Source organism: Protopterus annectens, chromosome 6.part0 (genome assembly GCF_019279795.1).
Source record: "Protopterus annectens isolate FY-2018-M chromosome 6.part0, PAN1.0, whole genome shotgun sequence".
NCBI classification, from domain to species: domain Eukaryota; kingdom Metazoa; phylum Chordata; order Ceratodontiformes; family Protopteridae; genus Protopterus; species Protopterus annectens.
In genome coordinates this window covers 871,632,439-871,658,890 of record NC_056737.1, presented here as the reverse complement: position 1 = coordinate 871,658,890, position 26,452 = coordinate 871,632,439, and the positions used below count along the sequence as shown (strand labels likewise).

The 26,452-nt window shown below is 43.0% G+C and overlaps 1 protein-coding gene across 1 annotated transcript in view; it reads left to right on the top strand.

Annotated features, from left to right (window-relative positions):
* The window catches only part of DYNC1H1 (dynein cytoplasmic 1 heavy chain 1), a 3,754,902-nt gene that overhangs the window by 3,610,552 nt on the left and 117,898 nt on the right, over positions 1 to 26,452 (top strand). Inside the window, exon 89 of the mRNA XM_044073590.1 lies at positions 17,098 to 17,225. Coding sequence (XP_043929525.1) covers positions 17,098 to 17,225 — 128 coding nt within the window. The remainder of the gene's footprint in view (positions 1 to 17,097; positions 17,226 to 26,452) is intronic.

The window sequence follows — 26,452 nt, the reverse complement described above, 5'->3', positions numbered from 1 at the left end:
CTGGAAACCATCGATGCAGTAGTTTTGGCCTTGGAAAGTGCATTGATGACATCTTCCCTAGTAATGGCTGGGGGGATTGTGGTATGCAGTATTTCCTTTGAACTGTCAGTGGGGAGAGAAATTTGAACTGAACCTGTCGGTCAAAAGGTTGGCAATGGCCACCAGTTCATTATAAATGATGCCATTTGCAGTAAGTTCTGTGCTTTATTTCCTCTGAGGTTATGGGCATAACTGTAGAAAGCTTTGTGGTTGTCCTCTGCCTGAGAAGCTATTTAATTTAGCCTTTGAATTATTAATTAACCCTCTTAACTGTCTATTTAGATTGGTTGGGGGGTTTTAATATGTATGGCTTTATTCCTCTTACTCTTGGCCAAGATTTGTTTTCTTTTGTGTAATCTGTTGATATTTGATTCCACCAGTGTGGCTTGTCTTTTGCGTTTGTCGTCTTAATACAAATGGGCACAGCTCGCTCTATACAGCTATCAGTATGGCTTTACAGACATTTTGTTAATAGCTCAGCATATGCTATAGTGTTTAGTGGGTTTGGGGATGCATGGAATTTAGCCAAGGTGGTGTTTAGTAGAGAGAGATTAACCTTGGAATAGTTCCTAAAGGTTTTTTGCTTTGCTGGATCCCTGGATTTAATTTTTATTTTAAGTAATACTGCCTTATGATCAGATCTGATTGAAGACATGACATTGGGTGATTAACATCGGCCCTCCATGTCCATGCTTACAAGGTCAAGGATGTTTGTACCCATCAAAGGAGAATGGACCAACTGTTCCAGGATGTTGGTATTAACGTTTAGGAATTGCTGGACTTGTGTATTAGAAATGGTGAAGGATTCCCAGTCTTTAGAGGGGTAGGTGAAATCTCCCATGAATATCATATTGGGTTGATTGTTGAGGAACAGCAGTACATTGAAATAGGTAGTATGGTTTTCCTGTGACATAGGGGGACCTGTAGGTTACAAGTATATGAAGTGAGACCCTATTTATGGTGAGCTACATATGAATGAGTTCCAGTGGGTCATACGCTGTAACTAGCCTGGATGTGAGTTTGTTTTTAATATAGATTGCAACTCTTCCACTTTTAATTCCCTCCTGTGCAGTAGCTGGTCTAAAGGTGTGACAGGCATTGTAACTTTGCATTGCTGGGGTACTTTCTGTGACACTAAACCACGTCTCCAGTATTGTACAGATGACTACACTCTGCAGAGAGTGAAGTTTGTTGTTAAGACTTCTAGCATTGAGCAGTACCATCTTCAGATACTACTTCACAGGTTCATTTAAGTTGGGAGGTTTATCAGTTTGGCATTGCATAAAAAAGGCATTGTGGTTGATGATTTTTAGTAACTCTGAATCCGGCTTTTCCCTTTCTTCGTGTTCTTTCCAAACTGAAGGAATCCAGTATTGTCTGCACAATCAGACCTATGGGAACTAGCTCAGATTTGATACAGGCCAATTTGAATGTCTAGCCTGTTTGGCGCTGCCTCCCATGCCCATAACTCCCCATTCCTCCATGAACTCCTCAGGTCTAGTTTGCCACCATTCTTGTAAGCACCTTGGTCTTTGGCAGTGTGTGACGTTTTCATATTTGAACAGTTAGTGCAGTATTTGTGGCTGACCTTACCCCTGCAAGTCATTCGTGTTGTTCTGGTAGTGTTCCTAGTTCGAGTGCTAGGTAGATAGTGTAGCTTGTCACCCTTTCCATTCCAGCCATGTTCATCCATTTGTTGCATCTTTTGTGGTGTAGTTGTCAGGGCTTTAGATGAATAAGGGTTTTAAAAAAGTGTCTGTCCTGCAGGCATAAATTGTCCTCTTTAAAATGTGCATCTTTGTGGGCATTTGGATTTGGGATGCTTCAGTTATGAGAGCTTTGGCTCTTGAGCTATTAGTGAGTGTAGAACCAAAGCTTGTTTTGAAAGGACTTCTAACCTCTGTCTCCTCTGCTTCTCCTCCTCTTCTTCCTAGATCAGCTTCTCTTCTGGCTCCCTAGACTGGGTACAGGAAATCCCATGCATGAGACTGTAAGCAGGTAAAAAGTGAGCATAAGCAGTTTTCCTCAGCCTCCACCTTTGGATCTCCTTCCTTGGGTTCATTGGATCCAAAGGTCCCCTGACTTTCAGCTTTCCTACCAACCCCAGCACCAACGTAGTCCCTGATGTCTCAGAGCCAATTGCCTTCGGCACCCAAACCAATCAAGATAGCTTCTCCAGCTCCAAGCATTCCAAGTCCCTTCCTGGTCAAAGGGGCACCTTCAGGGACTTCCAAGATGGCTGTATATTAAGTAACAGCTTAATTCTAGTTCTCCCAATGTGAAAACAGAAACTCAGAAGAGAAAGCCAGTGGGCGTATATTTCTGGGTGAATTTTTAGTACAGTAAGTGTTCTACCTGGATGCCAAGAAAAAAATACAGAAGACCTGAAAGAGAATCTGCTACAAAAAGTGAAGAAAAAACGCTGATTAGGAAGAGTACTGCAGCTATTCAGCAGAAAGCAGTGCAAGCTCCAGACATGACTTCCAGTAACCTGGAGGAAAACATAAGACAACTGCAGACAGACCTGATTAAAATAATTGAAACACTGATGTAGTATAACAACTCAAATCACAAAAGGCTGGAAAATGGAAGAAGCTTTAAACAGGTATTCAGATGAGGTATTAAAACTGCAAATAGAGGTTGAAATGAAGAGGCTGCCTGAATATGAGACTGCTCAAGAAGAGATGTTTAAAAAAAAAAAGTAGAATTAGAGGATAGAGCACATAGGGAAAAAGTGAGAATTTCTGCGTGTACCAGAGAAGCTGAAAGGAACAGACTGTATTAACTTTATGAAAGCACAAAAAAGCAACCAGACTGGCATTACACAGCAGGAACTGTTAATTGATGGGGCACATCATGCGTATGCTCCAGACCTGGCTATGAGAAAGCAACCTAGAAATGTAATAGTAATAAAGCAATCCTACTAGCAGAAGGAGTTGATTCTGACAAAACTGTGGCAGTAGGACTAAGTACTAAAAGTGGGAGACAGCATAGTGTTTGTGGAGCTTAATTACTCACTGTACACCATGCAGTGGAGGAGTAAATTTATTCCACTGTTCAGGGATGAGATTCAAACTGCTGCACCCAGCTATCTTCAAAATATCTTTTCCTAAAGGGACAAACTTTTTTGATGCAATACACGCTAAGGAGAAAATACAAATGTTTATCCAACAAAAAGTGAGCTGTGAAACAGGAGATTGCTTCCTGATCTTCTGGTAATAAAGACCACAGAGAGACTGCACCAGTGATGACCTTTCACAGTGTTTGAACAGAAAAATTAAGGGAAGGAAAAAAGTACAACAGTTGACTAGAAGAATCAAGAGTACATTGGAAATTAAGCAAAGACAGGATTTGCGATATGGGGATGAACATGAATAAAACCAGTAACTTGGAAATTGACTAACATGGGATTACAAAGCAATAGTTATATTTGTGAAACATGAAAGAACAAGAAAATATTAATATTCCGAAAAATACTTGGGAGAAGGGAAGAGGAGGGAGAAAGTTAACTAAGTAAAACAAATGTTTTTTCTTGATAGTAATATTATAGTGCATGATTTTCTTTGCATGCTATACGTAACGTTTTCTCGGTTATTTTTAACTGTAATGGGGATACTAATGTAAACAGGTGCTCCTGTTTTTTTTCTCCCTTCTCTTTCTTCTTGCTCAGTTTTAAGAAATGTTGGCACTGCAGTGTAAAACAAAAAAAGTCTGGTCAAAAGAGCATGACAGAAGAAAAATGTATCTAATTTTTCTCAATCTTGCAGAGAGGAATGACTAGATTAAGGCCCTTAGCTTGATCTAGTAACAAGAAAATAAAAAGAACATTGAATATTATTTTTTTCTAGCAAATGTTTGCTTTTGTTAGCAACTTTGTATCTGGTTTTCATGTCTCCATGGAGACAATTTGATAGAGAAATGGCTCGGAGCATTCAAGTGTTTTCTCAACTAAGAAAGCTGTAAAAAAATTAGAGAAAAACAGATAGCACTTAGAAGCCCAGGCTGTACCATGAGTCTTAGCATGGCTGAGCTTTCTTTTAGGTTAACCCAAGTCTGTGAATGTGGCTGTCTGTTTGGGACACTTGTTCCTATTAGGAGGATAAAACTTCAGTATTTGAAGATGTAAGTAGTTTTGTATGTTAGTAATAACAGGTTTTAGAAAGTATTGGGGTTGGTTTGTTTTTTGTTTGGGTTCTTTCAATAAAATAAAACATTGTCTAAGATGTGACATAGGCTGAAATGGATATGACAAGAAATAACTCTTATAAAATATCAACCTGACAGAAGGTGTATGCATGTAATACAAAAGCAGGAACCAGACACTTAAAGCTGTTTCTCACAAAAAGGTGAGAATAATCACTTTTTACCACAGTAATGCTTTCTGTAATGGCTTAAAATGTCAGTGGTCTCACAGATAAATACAAAAAAGAAAGAGTAGTGAACTATTTTAAATGTAGAGTGCAAATAGCTATGCTACAGGAGACATATTTGGAAAGATCTGAACTTGTGAATTTGATAAAGCCTTTCAGGATGGTTATTTAGCAGAATACCTGGGATATAGTTAAAGAGGATCACTTATATTAATAGCAAGAGGATAAAAAAATGAAAATGGCAGATTTGTAGTACTAAGGGGCTATTGACAAGGGAGGAGGATTATACTAGCTTGTATTTATATTCCACCTAAAACTGCTATAATGGAGCTTAAGAAAGTTCTGGGACAAGTGATCACCTTTCGGCATGGAACATTGCTTTTAGGTGGGGACTGGAATTTGATTTGCAGCAGTGAAGATGAGTCGGAGGACTCAGAAGGGGAAATATAACAAAAGACGGTAGATTTTTGATGAAATTTATGAAAGTATTTGGCATGGAAGTTGTAAATTCAGTACTAGGAGTTTGGGGTGTATTTACATATTATCCCCCAAGATACAAAAACTAGACTAGGCTAGACAGAATTTACATTTCACAGGAACATGTTCATTTAATTGAAAGTCTTGATAAGCACCCAATAACCATTTCAGATCTTGCGCCAGTGATAACTAAAGTAAAAACACAGGGTAATGAAATAAAAATGAGACACTGGCACTTTCCCACCTATTTGAAAACAGATGAATTCAAGGATTTGGGTAGTGGAAATTAAGGAACTTTTAGAGAAGATAGAAATTTCTTCTGAAAATACAGCTAGAGACTGGAATAAAATGAAAGGGGAGTTTAAAAATTGGGTGGAGAAAAAAGGAGAGATTTCTAAGTAACTAGACTTATTTAGCAGGACTGACAAATGTTAAAGTATTGCAGAATAGGGCTAATCTCTCAAAACAAGAGGAAGAGCAACTGCAGAATGTTAAACAGGAAATAAGGGATTACCGTGAATAATATGCATGAGTTTAGAAAGATTGCTGTTAAGCAGCAATTTTTTGATAACTCTACAGCACAAAAACTTCTAGCGGAACAGCTCTGGCAACAAAAAGTAGAAAGGGCTGCCGAAAAGCTTATAACAAGGAAGACGATCCTGTAGAGGTACTAGAAATATTTCAGAAATTTTATGAAAGTCTGTATAAAGCAGAGAAATATGCAAATTAAGAAAAGGTGCAAATGGAAATATTTATGGAAGAATTAAATGTGCCAAGGTTAGAGATAGATGAGGCTCAAATAATAACAAGGTAGGAGGAGATGAGATAAAAATGGTGATGTATAATCAATCCACAGGAAATTCCCCAGGAATAGATGGTATTCCTATGGAAGTTTGGAAGCTGAGAGGGAAAAAAGTGATATAAAACTGTTTCTACCAGCATCCTGGAAGAAAGCGGTGGTGGCTGTAATACCCAAAGAGGGTAAAAGTCATATCAGATCCAGCTTCATACAGGCCCATTTCAATACTAACCCATGGCTAAAAGAATTGCAAAAGTGATGCCAAAATTGACAGTATGGATCAGTGTGGCTTTGTGGATGGGAGGCAAACATTTGACCACATTAACAGAATACTGATGATCCAGAGGGAAGGAGAATGTAAGAAAGTATGACTGTTGTTGGTGGGTCTTGATGCAGAGAAAACATTTGACAGAGTCAGCTGGCACTTTGAGCAGGGCAATGGAAGCATTTGCATTTCCTGAACAAATAAGGTTGATTAAGACTATATGAGGGATTGGAGGTGAAAATTAAAGTGGGTAGGCTCCTCTCTGATGATTTCTCCATGAGCAGTGGAACCAGGCAGGGGTGTCCTCTTTTTCCGTTTATTTGCATTGCATTTAGAACCACTGGCAAAGAAAAAAAGGGACTCATAAATTCTAGGCTATAATTGGTATGGTAGTCCAGAAGAAAAGCTGGCTGTATTTGCAGATATTTTATACCTGACAAAACCATAAAAGGAAATTTCAGTTTTGTGGAACATTTTAAGACAGCTTCATATCTTTTCGGGATACAAAATTAAGCTAAAACAGAGGCAATAGCTGTAAGTTATTTACCCACACACAAATGTCTTCACCAATATCTATATTTATGGGGACATGATAAAATTAAGTGTTTAGGATATGGATTAAAATGATTCCAGTGTGACAAAAGACCAAACAAAGGTAATACAGAAACCGAGAAAGTGGAAGCTCTGTTATATGGATATGGATAGTAAGATACAAGCAGTTAAAATGTTTTTAGTCCCTTCAGTCTTATACACAGGTCAGCCATATTTTTTTATCAACTAGAAGAAAAGTTGTGGGTAGTAATTAATAAAGAGCTGAAAAACTTTATCTGGGAGGGGAAGACAGCAAGAGCCAAGTGGGATAAGCTGATTCTTCCAGTAGAGCAGGGCAAATTGGGATTACCCAATTTGAATGAGTATTTCAGAGCTGCACAGTGAAGACTCGTGTACATAGCATAAACAGAAAACTGTATTTCAAAGTGGAAAGGGATGATGATGAAACATGAGGGAATCTCAAGAAACAAGGAGAGATTGGACGTTTGGATGCAGGCCTTTAAGGAGAATAGCAATAATCCTGCAGAGTATGTCCATAAAGTAGCAAAAAGTATTCTAAGAACTAAATCAGCACGGGCATGGAGAAAGATTCTGCTGATAGGGATGACTGCAATTAGGGATACAGACAGTAGACAAGAGGGGGCTGGAATTTATTGGAAAAAAATGGCAAAGGAACCAAGATGTTGGCAGCAAGTAACTAGACATAAAATGGGAAGATGCCATGAATTTATTTGGACTGCAGGTTAGTGATTGCCTTCCCTATCAGGGATTAATATCAGAATATAAGCAAAAAGAAAGAAATAGGCGGGTTGTAAATGAAAGACCAGCACTGGTAGAGTTTTTAATAGTCTCTAGAACAGAAGCTGCCATTAAGAAAGGAATAATTAGTACAGCATATAAAGTATTGCATGATAACTGTAAGAATCAGAGGAGGTTAGAAAGGATTGGGAAGAGAGATTGGTTAAGCAGTTCACAAAGAAACTGGGAAGATGTATGTATGTCTCCCAAATATGCAACAAATATGTTTTTATACCCCAAGTAGACTCCAGAGAATTTTTCCTCAGGTAGACAGTAGGTGTTGGAGGTGTGAGGGGGTAAAAGAGGTAATTGGGAACATATTTTCTGGGAGTGCAGTGAATTGGAAGATTTTAAGGATTCGCTGAGGAATGCACTGTCTGAGATGCGGGGTGGGCAAACTGGTCTGACGAGGGAGGTTATTTTTCTGAGCTGTGATATAGAATCAGAATTGCCTATACATGGTAAGGCCTTGCTGTGTCTAATAATGGTGGCTCCCAAAAAAAAAAAATTACTAGAAAATGGAAATCAAAATCTAAACCAGCTGTACTGGAAGTAGTGACTATAGTAACAGAAAAAAAACTGTAACTGAGATCTTTAGAAAAGGGTAGGAGGAAACTACATAGGAAAAATGGGAATTGTGGGAACAGTACACACAAGGGAGGAATGAGATCTGAAAGGCGGCAGGACTTAAATGAGCTATGTAATGTTTGAATGAGAGAGAATTGGGTACATTATAAGTGATGTATAATGTTTGCAACCGAGTGTGTGTCAGTATGGTTTGTGATATAAAATGCTTGTGATTAGGATTGTGTCAGTTTGGTTTGTTTTCATTTCTATAAATGTATGATTGTCTATGTAGTTAAGTGATGGTTTAATAAAGATATTTCTTGTTTAAAAAAAAGTGAACAGGAATTGAGTAATTTATGTAATATTGCTTAGGTTATGTGATGTATAGAAATATATGTAAAAGTATAATGTTTGTTAATATAGTTTGATTACTTTTATATGACTATAAATTTGCCTGTGTCACAAGGGATAATTCAGTAAAGGTGTTTGGGGGTAAAACAAGAAAAAAGAAAGCAGGACACTGCTGCTGCTCAATGAAGCTTTTAATAAAAAACTTAAAAACAAGTTAGCAGGATAATCCAAGGTAGTCAAAATGCAGAACAAGTGAAAAAGGTTGACAAAATGCAGAACAAGTGAAAAAGGTTAGCGCTTTCGGGTTACACCCTTCATCAGACATCAAACACTGCATGTACAATCTTTTTAAAAAGATACTCAACCAATGAAAACCTTGTAAGTCAATGAAACACACGCCTTCTCAGGAGTGTGGGTTTTAAAGGAGTAACGTCATTTAGACCAGGGGGTAAGTGTGCCATTAAATCTATAATCCATTTGGTTTCATCTAAAGCGGTCTGCAATCTAACATCCCCCCCCCCCGGCTATTCAATCTAATATTGACTATGACTCTAAACAAAAAACTATGTGTTGGGTGTATGCATATGTGCCTATATATAAGGCATTGCTATCATCCCTATTCCTAATACTACCTAGATGCTGTAAGATTCTTATCTTAAACATGTTTGTGGTCATACCCACATAAAAAAAAACTGGGACACTTTGTGCATTCGGCCAGATAAACCACATTTGGAGTCCTACAGGTAGCCCTACCCTTAAGAACTATATTCTTCCTTGTTGTTCTGTGTAAAAAATTAACCTCTTTATTAATAAAGCTGCAGGCTTTACACGTACCACATGGAAGTGTGCCTGCCCTACTCTTAAATGGCCTGCTCTCAGAAAGACTATTCTCTTTACATAAAAGGTCACTCAAGTTCTTATTCCTTCTGTATTGAAAATAAGGTCTATTATCAATTAGCCCCTTTAGACTGGTATCACTGGTAAGGATGTTCCAGTTGTTACTAACAATTTTACGAATGTCGCTGATGTTACTCCCATATGTAAACAGCATCTTGGTGCCTCTCTGTGTGGAGGCATCCTGCATGGACACTGCGGGAGCCTGATGCTGATTCTTATTAAGCCAAGGTCTAAATTTGGTCTGTCTATAAGACTTACTATTATCTATAACACTCCTTACCATGTTCTTCCCATAGCCTCTCTGCTCAAAATGACCCGTTAGATTCACTAACTCTTGTTCAAATTGCGTGTCATCCGTGTTGATCCGGGAGGCACGACTCACTTGTCCTCTAACAATATTTGGAAAAATATGGCGAGGATGCATGCTGTCGTAGGACAGCAAGGTATTTTTCCAACAGTCTTTCTTGTGTAGGCTGGATGAAAAGCCTGCCTGTTGTTGTGTGACCCTCACATCTAAGAAATCTATACAATGATAAGAAGTATTGGCACTGAACTTAAGAAAGGTGGTGGTAGTGTGTAGATATGACAAAAACATATTGAAAGTATCATATTCTCCATTCCAAAGAATAAAAATATCATCTACAAATCTTACATACATTAAAATGTAATCCTTCCAAGTATCATTTCCCAAAACATTCATCATTTCCCATTTTGAGAGGACCAAGTTCGCATAGGTATTGGCACAGGGTGTGCCCATGGCTACACCCTGTGCTTGCCTATACGTGGAGCCAGCTCCCAGAAAAACGTTATCCAACACTAACGTTAACAAATCCTTAATAAGTTCTATTTTATTCTCAATGACTCCCAAACCTGTCAAGAGTTCTATTATAGAATTAATGCCATAATCATTATTAATCATGGTAAAAAGACTGTTGATGTCCAGTGTAACCATAAGAACATTATCAATATTAGCAGGTTTAATAACATTCCCCAAAATCTGTAGAAAGTGCCCTGTATCTATCAGGATATTTTCCATTTGTTTTATGTATGGTTTTAATAAAAAGTCTACCCATATGGAGACATTTTCAGTTACCCACCCCCTGCCCGAAACAATCGGCCTAAGGGGTGGGTCATTCAAACATTTATGCAGTTTGGGTATGGCCTTAAATATAGGAATTATTGGTTTCTCAATCAATAGAAACTGATATGTCTCCTCTGTGATACTTAAGTTGTTCCTCAGGGTAGTTAACTTCATGTGCACTTTGTCAACAATGTGCTTTACAGATACTGGATTAATCTCCATGTAAGCCACATCATCATGTAACAAATGTTTTATCTTGTCATTGTACCATATGGCATCCATTAAAACAATAGCTCCCCCCTTGTCCGCCTTTTTTATTGTTATGGACTCATTATTAGCTAATTCCTTCAGAGCTCTAGCCTGCTCTGTGGTTAAATTATAATATTTAGAAAAAAGACCTTCGGTATAATATTTAGCCATATCTTTCTCACAAGCACTCAAAAAGAGGTGTAAAGTAGGTGAAAGCTGTGGTATAAAACCGCTTGCTTTCTTAGGTACGTTGCAATTAGATATGTCATTTCCAAACATACTCTTCAACATCAAATTTCTACAAGATAACATAATGTCAGTGATTACCTCATTGTGCATGCAAGGATTGCTAGGCACAAAAGTTAGTCCCTTGTTCAAGACGAACAATTCGTCCATGGTTAAATTGTGTGAAGATAGATTATAAACAATGTTATGATGGAAGCCAGGAGTCATTGGAGAGTCCTTCTCCTCTTCCCAGCCTCTCTGTCGTCGCTCTGTGTTCTTCTCCCGACCCCTCTCTTCTTGACAGGGGCCGGTAAAAGTTCCAAAAAACGCTTTCGTCCCTGTGGTGCCTTAGGCCGTGCTCCAGTCCCTGTATTCATCTCTTCCATGTCCTGTGGGGCAGTCGACATGACATCATTCCCAGCCGGTAAGGAGGAAGCATCCGCTTCAGTCCTGCGCTGCTCCCCAGAACAGCGCAAACCGGCACTGGTGGTTTCAATGTTCCCTGTGTCCGTATCGCCTCCCTGTGTATGGTGAATGGAAGGTGAGGGCAGATCGACTGTGTCAACAGTAGTGTTGCGTCGTCCATTGACGACGCAAGCAGGCTCCATACGTCCTACTGCGGTACGTGCTTCCACCGGCAACCCAACACATTCTCTGGAATCCCTTTGATGCCCAGTAAAACCTGTGGAGGTGCGCGCCTCTGTCAGCCGTTCATCATGTGTCCTGGAATCCCTCTGATACCGTGGGTTTCTGGGCCAAACAAAGATGTTTCCTTTAGAGAAATCCTCATGGTCCCTCTTGATTTTGCTCATCTTGTCGAGGCGTAGTTTCTCGGCATTATCATGAAGTGCTCCGCATGCTTGTTGTAGGCGTTGCTTACTTCTGTTGTCAGAAAAGTCATTCTCTAATCTACACAGGAGGAGCTGCACCTCCTCATTTAACCTTACCATTTCTGGTGCAAAAAAGCTAATTAGTAGTTCCATATACTTATAACTGGTGTCAATATTTAGTGCCTGCCATTTAGCCAGCAATTCAGGGAAACGATCTCCTTGTGCCGGCATACACATGACCCTCATGCCTCTGGGTACGATACCATATTCAAGACAGGCTTCGAAATGGAATTTTTGCCACTGCAAACGTTGTAATTTATTCATTTTAAAGCTTAAGTCTTTCAGCAAGTCCTCAAAGGTCTTGTCAACTGGTGCAGGCATATCATTACTCTCATTTCTATTTTTAACAACATCAAAACCCAAATTTAGAAGCGGGTTTAAAGAAGGTGTAAGAAGCTTCTTGGACCAACCACCATTCGTCGGTCCAGGAGCAAAAGTTCCAACATGGGGGTTGTTCAACTCACCCAAAGTGTCAGCAGCATGCATGGCTTGTAGAACAAAACAGCACCAAACAAAAAAGAGAATCCACTCAGCCTTGCCAAAGTCCTGCGAATCCAAAGTAGGCAAAACAAGAAAAAAGAAAGCAGGACACTGCTGCTGCTCAATGAAGCTTTTAATAAAAAACTTAAAAACAAGTTAGCAGGATAATCCAAGGTAGTCAAAATGCAGAACAAGTGAAAAAGGTTGACAAAATGCAGAACAAGTGAAAAAGGTTAGCGCTTTCGGGTTACACCCTTCATCAGACATCAAACACTGCATGTACAATCTTTTTAAAAAGATACTCAACCAATGAAAACCTTGTAAGTCAATGAAACACACGCCTTCTCAGGAGTGTGGGTTTTAAAGGAATAACGTCATTTAGACCAGGGGGTAAGTGTGCCATTAAATCTATAATCCATTTGGTTTCATCTAAAGCGGTCTGCAATCTAACATCCCCCCCCGGCTATTCAATCTAATATTGACTATGACTCTAAACAAAAAACTATGTGTTGGGTGTATGCATATGTGCCTATATAAGGCATTGCTATCATCCCTATTCCTAATACTACCTAGATGCTGTAAGATTCTTACCTTAAACATGTTTGTGGTCATACCCACATAAAAACTGGGACACTTTGTGCATTCGGCCAGAATGGAATGGAATGGAACTTTTACCGGCCCCTGTCAAGAAGAGAGGGGTCGGGAGAAGAACACAGAGCGACGACAGAGAGGCTGGGAAGAGGAGAAGGACTCTCCAATGACTCCTGGCTTCCATCATAACATTGTTTATAATCTATCTTCACACAATTTAACCATGGACGAATTGTTCGTCTTGAACAAGGGACTAACTTTTGTGCCTAGCAATCCTTGCATGCACAATGAGGTAGTCACTGACATTATGTTATCTTGTAGAAATTTGATGTTGAAGAGTATGTTTGGAAATGACATATCTAATTGCAACGTACCTAAGAAAGCAAGCGGTTTTATACCACAGCTTTCACCTACTTTACACCTCTTTTTGAGTGCTTGTGAGAAAGATATGGCTAAATATTATACTGAAGGTCTTTTTTCTAAATATTATAATTTAACCACAGAGCAGGCTAGAGCTCTGAAGGAATTAGCTAATAATGAGTCCATAACAATAAAAAAGGCGGACAAGGGGGGAGCTATTGTTTTAATGGATGCCATATGGTATAATGACAAGATAAAACATTTGTTACATGATGATGTGGCTTACATGGAGATTAATCCAGTATCTGTAAAGCACATTGTTGACAAAGTGCACATGAAGTTAACTACCCTGAGGAACAACTTAAGTATCACAGAGGAGACATATCAGTTTCTATTGATTGAGAAACCAATAATTCCTATATTTAAGGCCATACCCAAACTGCATAAATGTTTGAATGACCCACCCCTTAGGCCGATTGTTTCGGGCAGGGGGTGGGTAACTGAAAATGTCTCCATATGGGTAGACTTTTTATTAAAACCATACATAAAACAAATGGAAAATATCCTGATAGATACAGGGCACTTTCTACAGATTTTGGGGAATGTTATTAAACCTGCTAATATTGATAATGTTCTTATGGTTACACTGGACATCAACAGTCTTTTTACCGTGATTAATAATGATTATGGCATTAATTCTATAATAGAACTCTTGACAGGTTTGGGAGTCATTGAGAATAAAATAGAACTTATTAAGGATTTGTTAACGTTAGTGTTGGATAACAACGTTTTTCTGGGAGCTGGCTCCACGTATAGGCAAGCACAGGGTGTAGCCATGGGCACACCCTGTGCCAATACCTATGCGAACTTGGTCCTCTCAAAATGGGAAATGATGAATGTTTTGGGAAATGATACTTGGAAGGATTACATTTTAATGTATGTAAGATTTGTAGATGATATTTTTATTCTTTGGAATGGAGAATATGATACTTTCAATATGTTTTTGTCATATCTACACACTACCACCACCTTTCTTAAGTTCAGTGCCAATACTTCTTATCATTGTATAGATTTCTTAGATGTGAGGGTCACACAACAACAGGCAGGCTTTTCATCCAGCCTACACAAGAAAGACTGTTGAAAATACCTTGCTGTCCTATGACAGCATGCATCCTCGCCATATTTTTCCAAATATTGTTAGAGGACAAGTGAGTCGTGCCTCCCGGATCAACACGGATGACACGCAATTTGAACAAGAGTTAGTGAATCTAACGGGTCATTTTGAGCAGAGAGGCTATGGGAAGAACATGGTAAGGAGTGTTATAGATAATAGTAAGTCTTACAGACAGACCAAATTTAGACCTTGGCTTAATAAGAATCAGCATCAGGCTCCCGCAGTGTCCGTGCAGGATGCCTCCACACAGAGAGGCACCAAGATGCTGTTTACATATGGGAGTAACATCAGCGACATTCGTAAAATTGTTAGTAACAACTGGAACATCCTTACCAGTGATACCAGTCTAAAGGGGCTAATTGATAATAGACCTTATTTTCAATACAGAAGGAATAAGAACTTGAGTGACCTTTTATGTAAAGAGAATAGTCTTTCTGAGAGCAGGCCATTTAAGAGTAGGGCAGGCACACTTCCATGTGGCATGTGTAAAGCCTGCAGCTTTATTAATAAAGAGGTTAATTTTTTACACAGAACAACAAGGAAGAATATAGTTCTTAAGGGTAGGGCTACCTGTAGGACTCCAAATGTGGTTTATCTGGCCGAATGCACAAAGTGTCCCAGTTTTTATGTGGGTATGACCACAAACATGTTTAAGGTAAGAATCTTACAGCATCTAGGTAGTATTAGGAATAGGGATGATAGCAATGCCTTATATAGGCACATATGCATACACCCAACACATAGTTTTTTGTTTAGAGTCATAGTCAATATTAGATTGAATAGCCGGGGGGGGGGGATGTTAGATTGCAGACCGCTTTAGATGAAACCAAATGGATTATAGATTTAATGGCACACTTACCCCCTGGTCTAAATGACGTTACTCCTTTAAAACCCACACTCCTGAGAAGGCGTGTGTTTCATTGACTTACAAGGTTTTCATTGGTTGAGTATCTTTTTAAAAAGATTGTACATGCAGTGTTTGATGTCTGATGAAGGGTGTAACCCGAAAGCGCTAACCTTTTTCACTTGTTCTGCATTTTGTCAACCTTTTTCACTTGTTCTGCATTTTGACTACCTTGGATTATCCTGCTAACTTGTTTTTAAGTTTTTTATTAAAAGCTTCATTGAGCAGCAGCAGTGTCCTGCTTTCTTTTTTCTTGTTTTGCCTACTTTGGATTCGCAGGACTTTGGCAAGGCTGAGTGGATTCTCTTTTTTGTGTTTGGGGGTAAAGGGAGGAGGTCTTGCCTACAACTTGGTAGATTTCTTCAAGAAGGTTACCAAGGCTGCAGATGAAGGGAAAACTGTATACTGTCTGCCTCGACTTGCCCAGGGAATTCTATACAATATCCCATTCAGGTATTGACAAACTTTCAGAACTAGGCATAAATCCCTGCATAACTCTGGATTTCTGTCTGGCTCAGAGAAAGAACTGAAGAAGTCAGGATCAGGAGACCAGTCACCAGCAAAGTACCCTAGGGCTCCATGTTGGATCCGCTCCTGTTTGCATCTACTTCTCAGAAGTAAAGTCTAATGTCATATGTCTCCGGATCAACAAGTTCACAGATGACTGTGAATTGGGCACTATCATAGATTCACACCACTACAGCACAGCAACATCCTACAAGAGGGTCTAAATCAAACAAATGACTGGTTCCAAAGCCACAGACTAAAAGTCAGTGTGAAGAAATGCATTATAGTGCCCCTTGGGAAATCATCCACCCAAGCCATTTACCCTATTGATCAAGCATCCCTAAGATGGGGAACACATGTAGACAACAATCTGTCCTTCAACCAGCATGTAGCCAAGATGGTAAGAAAATCATTCTTGTTACCCAACTCGTAAGCAGGGGTATAGGATCCAGGTCCAAGGAAGTTATAGTACTGCTCTTATCTGACCCTTCATTGAGTGCAATGCCCCCTTTGGCATGCACCTGATCAGGCACTTGATACAGTTGGAATGCCCTCAAAGGTTCCTCACCAGGAGAATCTAGGGTATATGTGTACCCTATCCTACACAGGTCTCAGTAAAGCCCCAGTGTCTGTACTTTGTCTTATAGGTTACTGAGAAGTGATCTATGCTCAACATATGACAGCCTCAGACCCACCTCTGATGCATCTCTTGCACATCTGAAAAACAGCAGCACCAGAAAACACTAGATCCAAGGACCTGAACTTTGCCTGCGATATGAGTAGAACATGCTGGAGAGACTGATATCTGTCTCAAACGATCCCCACACTGTGGAATAAGCTCCCCATTTGTGTGAAGCAGAGTTCATCCCTGACCCTATTCAGAAGAAACCATCACTGGATGGGAAATCACAGATTTGCCCCAGGTCTGGCCACCATGTCTCTGGACAGAGGCTTGACAGCAAGTAGCATATCCCCACCTCCACCCCCCACGTAACCCTTCGCTGTCTTTTTACTGACATGTTCCCATGATGTAAGTGTCCATAGAGCTGTGGGACAAAACTCGGTAGGATTGCACGGCTAAACTTGTAAAGACCCTGATGATCATTAGCCTAGTATATACCTAAGAACCTATTTACCTACTTATGATAAATGCAGTTGATGTTTTTTCTTCCTCAGTTGGGTCACTTAAAAAAATGTAGTTTAATAAACATACATTCACAGGATGAACTTCACAAGAAAATCATCTCTCCAATAAAAAAGAGAATTGTACTGTAGTGTTTACTTGCATTAAACCAGTGTTGAACTAAGCCGGATGGTTAGTACTTTGACTTCTGATATGTTAGTTCCTCTCAGTTTTATGATTTGCAGGCAGCTCTCTAGACAAGTAAGAAAAAACAATTGCTTGAATTATTTAAACTGTTTTGTTTCAACAGGTGTTTCATCGGTGTCTCATTGTATTAGTTGCATTAATTATTTTATCTTAATTATTAATTTATTTGATTGATTTATTTCATTTTTTAGGCTTGAGACTTCAAGGAGCTACCTGTATTAACAACAAGCTGTCACTTTCTAATGCAATTTCTGTTGAATTGCCCCTGACACAGCTTCATTGGTTAAAACAAACCAATGCTGAAAAGAAAGCCAATGTTGTAAGTAAAGTGTTTAAATCTACATGGTATTGTGCATGTACTGCAGAAAAGAATTGGGTAACATGGTGAATTGAAGTCTGTATCTTTCAGAATGTGCTCTTATTAAATGGGGATACTGTACTTGACAGTATGAAACAACAGTAGAAGATGCAAGTCAGTAGTGTCTTCAGATAGAATTCTCATGTTGGTCTTAACCACTTAAGCAAAAATGTAAATTCCAAAATGGTTCTATTAGTGTACACACTTTGAAGTGAGGGAACTTTTGCTTGGGTGATACTGTCCTTAATGCAAATTCTGAAAGGCTTGTGCAGTAGCTGATTCTTGTGCACTAATTTTCGTATAGTTCTTTTTTTGTTGATTTTTATGCAGAGTTTCTGATATTACTTCAGGGAGAGATGTTTCAGCAGCAGCTGTCATTAGTGTAGGGTACAGCGTTTTAAGCCATCAAGCACCTGTATTCTGCGGCACCTTTCAGCATTTAAGTATATGGAACCCATCTTGTCTTGCATGGACAGAAAATCAGTTGAGTTTCCACAGGCGCATTTTTCACACCCGCCAGGAGGCATTTCAGACAAATTTCCCAGGTATTCTTGTCACATCCACCCTTTTATTTCAGGTACAGCTGCACTGTTTATTACAGTTCAGCCATCCATCCATAACCCTTTTCTTGTTTTTGCACATCGAGTCAGGGTACGACTTCAACAGTGACAATTATCTAGAGCTAATGTTTGCAGTGCCAGGTGACTGTACCTGCCTCTGTTGTTTTTCATTGTCACACACTGGGCAGTCGCACCTTTGCCCAATTTGGAGCATCAGTCCACCTGTTTCATGTCTTTGGAAAGTGGGAGGGAACTGGACCATCCAGAGAAAACCCACCTGAATACAGAGGGCATGCACACATTGCACAGAAGGCACCCAACCAGAGAAGCAAACTTCTTGCAGTCAGGCAGAATGCTACCAGTTGCACCACTGTGCTATGCTAGAAATAGACCTCTACCTCCACCAAGTTTTTTCTTCACTCCAATGGGCAAGAGTTTAGCTAAAATTTTACTAAGCTTTTACAGTTAGGAAACTTTTTCAGGAACATGGGCTCATTTGTTTTATTGCTGCCTCCAGGCCGACTTGTGTTTTCAATATGAATTAATTTCTAGAGTGAGTAGACAACTGACCCATATATGTAAATGAGGGCAATACTTGTGTTGCTTGTTAAATGTGATCTGTACTTATTTTACTTCAGAAAGTAGTACATTGTAGATGATGTTTTGTGCAGGTTTAGTCTCTATACTTTGCATTATACGGCTACTGTGCTGAGGGTGCATCTCCAGGGGGCAAAGAAATGCATTGTGAATCATCATTAACATCATCATCCCAGATGAAAACATCACACTTCCAGTGTTCATCATTGCAGGATTTCTCAAATATAAAGGACCCACCACCATTTGAGGAGGGCCACTTTAACAGCAAGACATAACATTTAGGTTAATTCCACCTTACCTGTTTCTGTTCCAAGCCAGGAATTGATCATCTTTGATGTGAAGTTGTTCAATCTCGCCGTTTATTCTTACACGTGGTACGGAGCTGATCCATTGGCTGCGAGTCGGCTGCTTTCCAAGTTCAAGATCTTTGAGTAGCTCGAGGCACAGTCCCTATCCCATGATGCTGAATGACTAACCTCAGATCTAGTTTGCTGCTGCAATGGATTGCAAGTTCTTCAAAGAGTTCGGGCCAGTATAATTCTTTTTCTGTCTTTTGACAAATATTTCTAAGGTTTTACGTAGAGTTAGTATTCTATTACAGTTAGTAGTCTGTTCCTGTTTGTTTTTAGGGCTGTGTCCCTCGTGTTATGTGGATTCTGCTGTTAGTTTTATTGTAGAGGTTGCTCTTGGGCCTTTGGCCTTTTTTTTTTTCGTTCAGGCACTTCTGTGCTTCACTTCTAAATAGTTGAAGAGGGCTCTGTCAACTGGGTTTCCCTATCCCTTTATAATTAGTGATATTAGTCAGTGTGTTTTTGCCATTTTGCTATAAATATTTGATACAATATTGAGATATAAATTGTTTTTCTGGGTGTAGAAAGAACCGATCTGAAGTAGGAGATTCATTTGTCAGCAACCTGTGGGTTATGGATCCGATATCAGATCCGAACCGGCATGGTTTATCCAGCTATGGATCCGAGCTCCTAGCTCCTCCCCTCACCCATAATGCCCTGCTCTCCCTACATGACCTCAGATCTAGTTTGCCGCGTTCATGGTGACAGCCTAGATTTCGAGCTCCAAAGCTAAGTGGTTTATTTAGTATCTTAATAGGGTTTTTATAACTTAAAAATACTATAACTGTGTGAAAGTGTTAGGTTCCCCTTCTATATATCACTTTTTTGAGTTAAGTTAACTTAATTTTGTGTACCCTCCCCTCTCTGGCGCATAGCTTGTGTGAGTGTGTGTTTCTTTGGGGCCTTTGGTGTGTGTGCTAGTGTATTTTATTTTTCTTGTTAAAAAAAATATATATATATATATATATATATATATATATATATATATATATATATGTCTGAGGCCCCAAAGGCAATTTTCTCAAAATGCTCCGAGTGTGGCCATAAGCTATCCCCTGCTGATGGCCACACTCGGTGCGTTCGATGCCTTGGGGTTGAAAACCTCACCTCTGGATGTTCAATCTGTGCAGGGTTCAACCCCAGGGCATTGAAGGAGCGGAGGTCGAAGCTGGTCTTGGCGGGACTCTTGCCCCCGGACTCGGCCTCGGCCTCTGCCCCGTTAGTGGTTTCCGCTCCTCCTCCCGGGATTCAAACTCCCTCTACGGGTTCGGAGGAGAGGGAAGCGAGGAAGAAGGACCGGAGGGAGAAGCACCACAAGCGGCGGGCCGAGACCTCTGTTTCGGCCCCGCCGGCTAAGCGGGCTTCTCCTCCAGCCTCTTTGGCTGCTGGCTCTCCTCCTCGGCTCCGGTCCCCATCCATTTCACCGGGGCCTGAGGAGGAGGAGACCCGATCTCCGTCGAGGCTATCGAGGCGGTACTCTAGGCCTACCTCGGTAGCCTCTTCGAGGTCTACCTATAGTCTCTCCGACGCTGATCTGGACCGGATGATGCGAAGGTTCATCCAGGCCCAGATGCAGATGGGAGTGCTCCTACCCCCCCCCGGGGGGGGAGCTCGACCCCATTTTTCAAGCTTATAGCTCCTTCTCTGACCCGCTACCCGGGCCCGGAGCGTTCGGAGCCGGGCAGCTTCGGAGCCAGGGGTGGGTCGGCACCGATAGTACTAGGTACTTCGGATCCGACCCTGCCCTCGAGTGTTTCGGATCCGACCTCTCGGAGCCTGGCTCCGAGCTTCGGATCTGGGGGACTCGGTGTGCCTTCGGGGCCGTCCGTGTCAGAGCGCACTGGTCCCTCAGATCCGAGTGTCTCGGCGCCGGGTCCGATCCACTCCTCGGATCCAAGGGGGAGCTGACTGTCGGATCCTTTGCTCGAGGCTGGCTCCCCTTCGGCTTTTGATGTAGTGGAGAGGGCTCTGTTGAGGGCTTCCGGACCCCCGGCACTTGCTTTGGCTCCGTCCCGCACTCCATCTGCTCTGGGTCAGGCTTCCGCCATCCGGCCACTGGGACAACCCGCTTCAATGCCCCAAGCTGTTCCACTGGAACAAGACACTGCTTGCGAGGGCTCCTTGGACAGCCCCCCCGAGGAGGCACCTCGCAAGCACACGTGTAAAAGGAGGCACATAGACTCCCCCGAGTCTTTAACTGAAGACACGGATTTGGAGGAAGGGGAAGGCTCCCCAAGATCACCCCCCGAGGATGTCTCCTTTGGAGACATCATGGAAATGCTTCATATAAGAGGTGGGTGGTCTGCCCCTAAGTCTTCCTCGGACGAGTCCGTGTTCTTGGAGGCATTCGAAGCGGGCCCGTTTACCTCTTGGGTGCCCCCTCCTGCCGACCCCCCCTGGTGGACCTTATTACCACCAGGGCGTGGAAGGAACTGGACACCGTGGAGCCAATCCCTAAAAGGCCAGACAGAATTCTTAGCCCCCCTGCCGACCGTGCCCACTGGAGTAAGGGACCTCCGGTAGATGCCATGTTGACGGCAGCAGCCACCAAGAGGGAACTCGCCCATGAGAGTCCCTCAGTCCATCCTCCGAGCAAGGAGTCTCGGATGATGGACCGCTTGGGGAAGCGAATGTTTAGTTCAGCGAACTTCTCGGTGAGGGCGCTCAACTATCTGGCACATGTTATCAGGATGCAGCTAGATCTTATCAAAGAATACGCTGCATCCCCCCCAGAGTCCATGTCGGAGGAGGACAAACTTTTGCACTCCACCCGTATGGCCACTCTTCGGTCCGTGACAAATACCTCTATGCGGTTGCTGTCCCATGCTACTGAGGGAGCTGCTAGAGCTGCAGGAGTAGGCCTAGTCACTAGACACCAGGCCTGGCTCTGCCATTGCGATTTCATGGAGCCCTTCAAGGTGTTTTTCGCGAACGCCCTCTTTGATGGTTCTGCCCTTTTTGGCAAAACCGTTCGCGACACCTTGACCCAGAGCGAGAAGGACGGGAAGACGCTGTCTGCCGTCGGAATCCGCTTCTCTGTGCCCCAGAGGTCCTACTCTAGGAACCAAAAGGGCCAGAAGAAGATGTGGTTCCGGAAGTCGCAGCAATCCCAACCCACTCCGGACAACCAGTCCTTCCGTGGCAGAGGAGGACAGGGAGGACGCCGCCCCAGGGGCAGAGGGGCTCCCAGGAATTTCGGGTCCAGAGAACCTTTCTCTGAACGGCCCGCGCAGCAGCCCTGAGGGGTTGCCCCACTGCTCCACTCTGGAGGCAGTCGGGGGACGTTTTTCGGAGCACCTAGCGGCATGGGAGTCCATAACATCAGACTGCTGGGTCCTCCGTATTATATCCAGAGGATACAAGATCCCCTTTCATCACGTCCCAACGCTAAAATCCCCCCCCCCCGACGTTCCACCCGGTCAGTGGGAGGCCGCTTCAGCAGAAATCCCTGTCCCTGTTAAACCTGGCAGTTCCCAAGGAGAAGTTCCGGATGGTCACTTTGCAATCCATCCTCCCCCTTCTGGGAGAGAATCACTGGATGTGCTCTATAGACCTCAAGGATGCGTACTACCATATACTGATGGACAGACGTTCCAGGAGGTTTCTTCGCTTCCGGCTGGGAGCCAGTCACTACCAGTTCAGGGTCCTTCCCTTTGGTCTCACCACAGCCCCCAGGGTGTTCACCAAAGTAGTAGCAGTGGTTGCAGCCCACCTGAGGCTTCAGGGGGTGCAGGTCTTTCCATACCTGGACGACTGGATTCTCACCGCCCCAACAAGGCATCTACTATTCTTGGCGAGAGACTCCTTTCTTCATCTAGCTCCCTGCCTGGGCATCACAATAAACATAGCAAAATCCAACCTGGCCCCTACTCAGTTGATAGAATTTATAGGTGCCAGGTTAGACACGAGGGAGTTAAGAGCCTTTCTCACAACCGACAGAGTTCAGAATCTGCGACTCCAGGTGCGGGCCATCCTCCACTCCAGCTCAGTTCCAGCGGAATTGGTCCTGAGGCCTCTAGGGTCCATGGCGGCAGCGATTTCTCTTCTTCCACTCGCCAGGTTCAACATTCGGGTCCTTCAGTGGACACCAAGTTCAGTGGTCATACCTTTCTCTCCCCCTGCATCATCCCATTGCGATCAGCAAGGCTTGCAAGCGGTCTCTCTTGTGGTGGCTCCATTCCCAGGATCTCCACGGAGGCCGCCCCTTTTGTGCTTCTCCCCCTCTCGCCACGGTGACCACGGACACCTCCTGCCTCGGGGGGGGGGGGCATTTTGCAGGCCGGACGGTCCAAGGCACGGAGACCTCCCTGCATATCAATGTTCTGGAGATGAGGGCAGTGCTCTTGGCGTTGCAAGCATTTCATGCCTTTCTTCCCCTGGGAACAATTGTGATTCAGTCAGACAACATGTCAGTGGTCTGGTACATCAACAAACAGGGGGGAACCAGGTCTTACCCTTTATGTCGAGAAGCCATGAGAGTGTGGGAATGGGCGATCTCCACCAACCGCTTTCTCATCGCAACGCATATTCCGGGTCGGTCCAACATCCTTGCGGACAAGCTCAGTCGCACCATCCTCTCCCCGTACGAATGGTCTCTCAATACTCAAGTAGCGAAACGTATCTTCGCACAGTTGGGAACTCCTTGTTGCAATCTCTTTGCGTCTCCCTTAAACACCAAGTGCGACAGTTTTTTCACTCTAATCCCTCCTCCAGGGGATTCCCCGAGAGACGCTCTGGTGCATGCTTGGCCTCCCGGTCTTCTTTACGCGTACCCCCTTTGCCTCTGATGCTCCAGGTTCTTCAGAAAGCCTCTCGGTTGGGGTGCAGAATGATCCTCATTGCCCCATTCTGGCCTCGGCAGATCTGGTTCCCTTACCTAAGGTCTCACTCGGTGAATCCACCTTGGATTCTAGATCCCATTCCGGATCTGATATCACACCCATCGAACCTACCAACTCCGAATCTGGACAACCTGAAGCTAACTGCTTGGCTGCTCCAGTTCCACTCCTAGTCAGGACTCCCGGTATCTCGTCCCCCGTTAAGGCCATTCTGGTAGCGGCTCATAAGCCCTCTACCAGAAAAATTTACTGCAGTAAATGGAAACGATTCTCCAGTTGGGCGGAGCGGCAGGGTCTAGATCCCAACACAGTTCCCCTTCCTTTGGTGCTAGACTTCCTTACCACTCTTTTTAATGATGGTGCCAGTAGTTCCACGGTCAAAGTGCAGCTTGCGGCCATTTCTCACTATCATGTTGGTCATGACTCTGGACCTCTTATGTCCGCCAAATTATGTAAAATCTTCCTAAAAGGCACCTTTCTGCTTAGACCCCCTGTCAAGCAGGCAGTTCCACCATGGGATCTTTCCTTGGTTCTTCAGGCCTTGACCGCTCCCCCCTTCGAGCCTGCGGCCACAGTAGATCTAAAATTCTTATCTCTCAAGACTGCATTTTTAGTAGCCATTACTTCGGCCAAAAGAGTTTCGGACCTTCAAGCCTTATCCATGAAGCCGCCTTACTTGGTCTTCCATCCAGACCGCGTATACCTCACGACCAATCCCTCTCTTCTTCCTAAGGTAGCTTCAGAAGCAAACATTAATCAGTCCATCAACCTCCCTGTTTTCTTTCCTAAATATCAGAACAAGGGTGAGTACAAGCTGCATTCCTTGGATGTTCACAGGCAGCTTCGTTTTTATCTTAACAGGACAGCTGGTCATAGGCAATCCGACCAATTGTTCATTTCCTTTGCCAAATTCAATCTCGGTAAACCAATTTCCAAAGTATCCTTGTCACGCTGGATTTCGCAGTGTATTCTTTTAGCTTACCAAGCTTCTGGGAGGCCCGCACCGGAGGGAGTCCATGCCCATTCGACCCGGTCAGTTTCTACCTCAGCGGCCTTTAAAGCTAGGATTCCTCTGGATGACATTTGTTCAGCAGCCACTTGGGCTTCATCTCATACCTTTATTTCTCATTACAAGCTGGATATCACATCTAGAGGTAGAGCATCCTTTGGCTCCGGTGCTCGGAATATCCTTCCATGACGGCCCAAGATTCAGGTAGCTGGGGACTCTGTCCCACAGGTTGCTGACAAATGAATCTCCTACTTCAGATTTAGAAGTTATGTACTTACCATAACGTTCCATCTGAGTAGGTGGATTCATTTGTCTGCAACCATCCCGCCCTCCTATCCCCCTGGCCTTGTCAGTTTCCTGCATAGAATGTGTTACCCATTTCTAGGGTATTTTGATACAGGGCAAACTCGATCTGATGTCATGTAGGGAGAGCAGGGCATTATGAGTGAGGGGAGGAGCTAGGAGCTCGGATCCATAGTTGGATAAACCTTGCCAGTTCGGATCCGATATCGGATCCATAACCCACAGGTTGCAGACAAATGAATCCACCTACTCAGATGGAACGTTGTGGTAAGTACATAACTTCTAATTTTGTTTTATTATTAGGGATCTGATAATTGTGTGCTGTTTGATGATGTGGCGGGCCAAAAAGAGAAACAAAAGTCAGGTTTCAAGAGGTGAGACTGTGGGCAGAAAACGTCCATTACGGACAATCGTGTCTTGTGTATATTGTCTAGGACCAGTGCATTTACAGGAGGATTATTCTATCTGCCACTCTTTTAGTGGCAGAGTATTACTTGAAAGAAGAAGAAAGTTAATAGTGGACTGTTGAAACTTGAATTTCAAGAAGCCTTGGATAAGACTGACCAGACCTCCAAGTCTTCGAAAGGGTCGAAGTCTTCAAGGGTGTCCTCAGAACCGAGGTCCTCTGTTCTGAGCACCTCTGTTAAGGTGTGGTCGCCGGTTCCTAAGTCATCGGAGCCGTGCACAGAACCGATGTTTCGGAGCCAATCCTCTGTGCTGGAGCCGGTGTCAGAGGTGTTAAAGTCTCCAATACTCAAGTCTGTGGCTTCTTCTGACCCGTTCTTCTAGGACACTTTCAGACATCTATGTGGACCGTGTGGTGCAGAGGCTTTTAGAGAACCCGGCATTGGCCAAATTACTTTCAGCTTCATCCCAACTGGGTTCGAATCCTACTACCATTCCATTACCTGTGACTACTCCTCCGCCAAGCTTATCTAGGCCCTCGGAGGCGGAAGATCTGATGGTTGTGGAACCCACGGAACAGAGTCCTGTCCCAGTGACTTCGGCTCCATTGACCCTGATCTCTTCGGTGCCGTTCAGAGAGTCTCGGAGCTGACACACTCTCATCAGTTCCAACCCTTCCTCTTGGGGTTCAGCGCAGTTGAGCTTGGCTCCATCCTCTGGTTCAGAGCCCTTGGTCTCTGCACCGGGGAAGCCGCCATCTTCCTCTGAACCGGTGGATTCCTTGGGTCGAGACTCCAGTGCCTTCGATGCCATAAGGGAGGGTATTGTCTGCTAAGACCTGCACGTCCTCAGGTCTCTTCCTCCCCTAAAATGCTGCAATCTGCCTCTACATCACACGTCCCTACTAAGCGTCGAGACCCAGAGCCTCAGGTAACCCCTTTGGGTGAACCATGCTCTACTGAGACTTCACCAGACACTCCCACTGATGAAGTCCCCAGAAAGAAATTTTGCAAGAGGAGGCATTTGGATTCCCCTCATGGATCTTTGACATCAGACACAGACTTAGAGGAATCAGAAGGGTCCCCCACGGTCCCCCTCGGAGGATGTCTCCTTTGCAGACATCCTG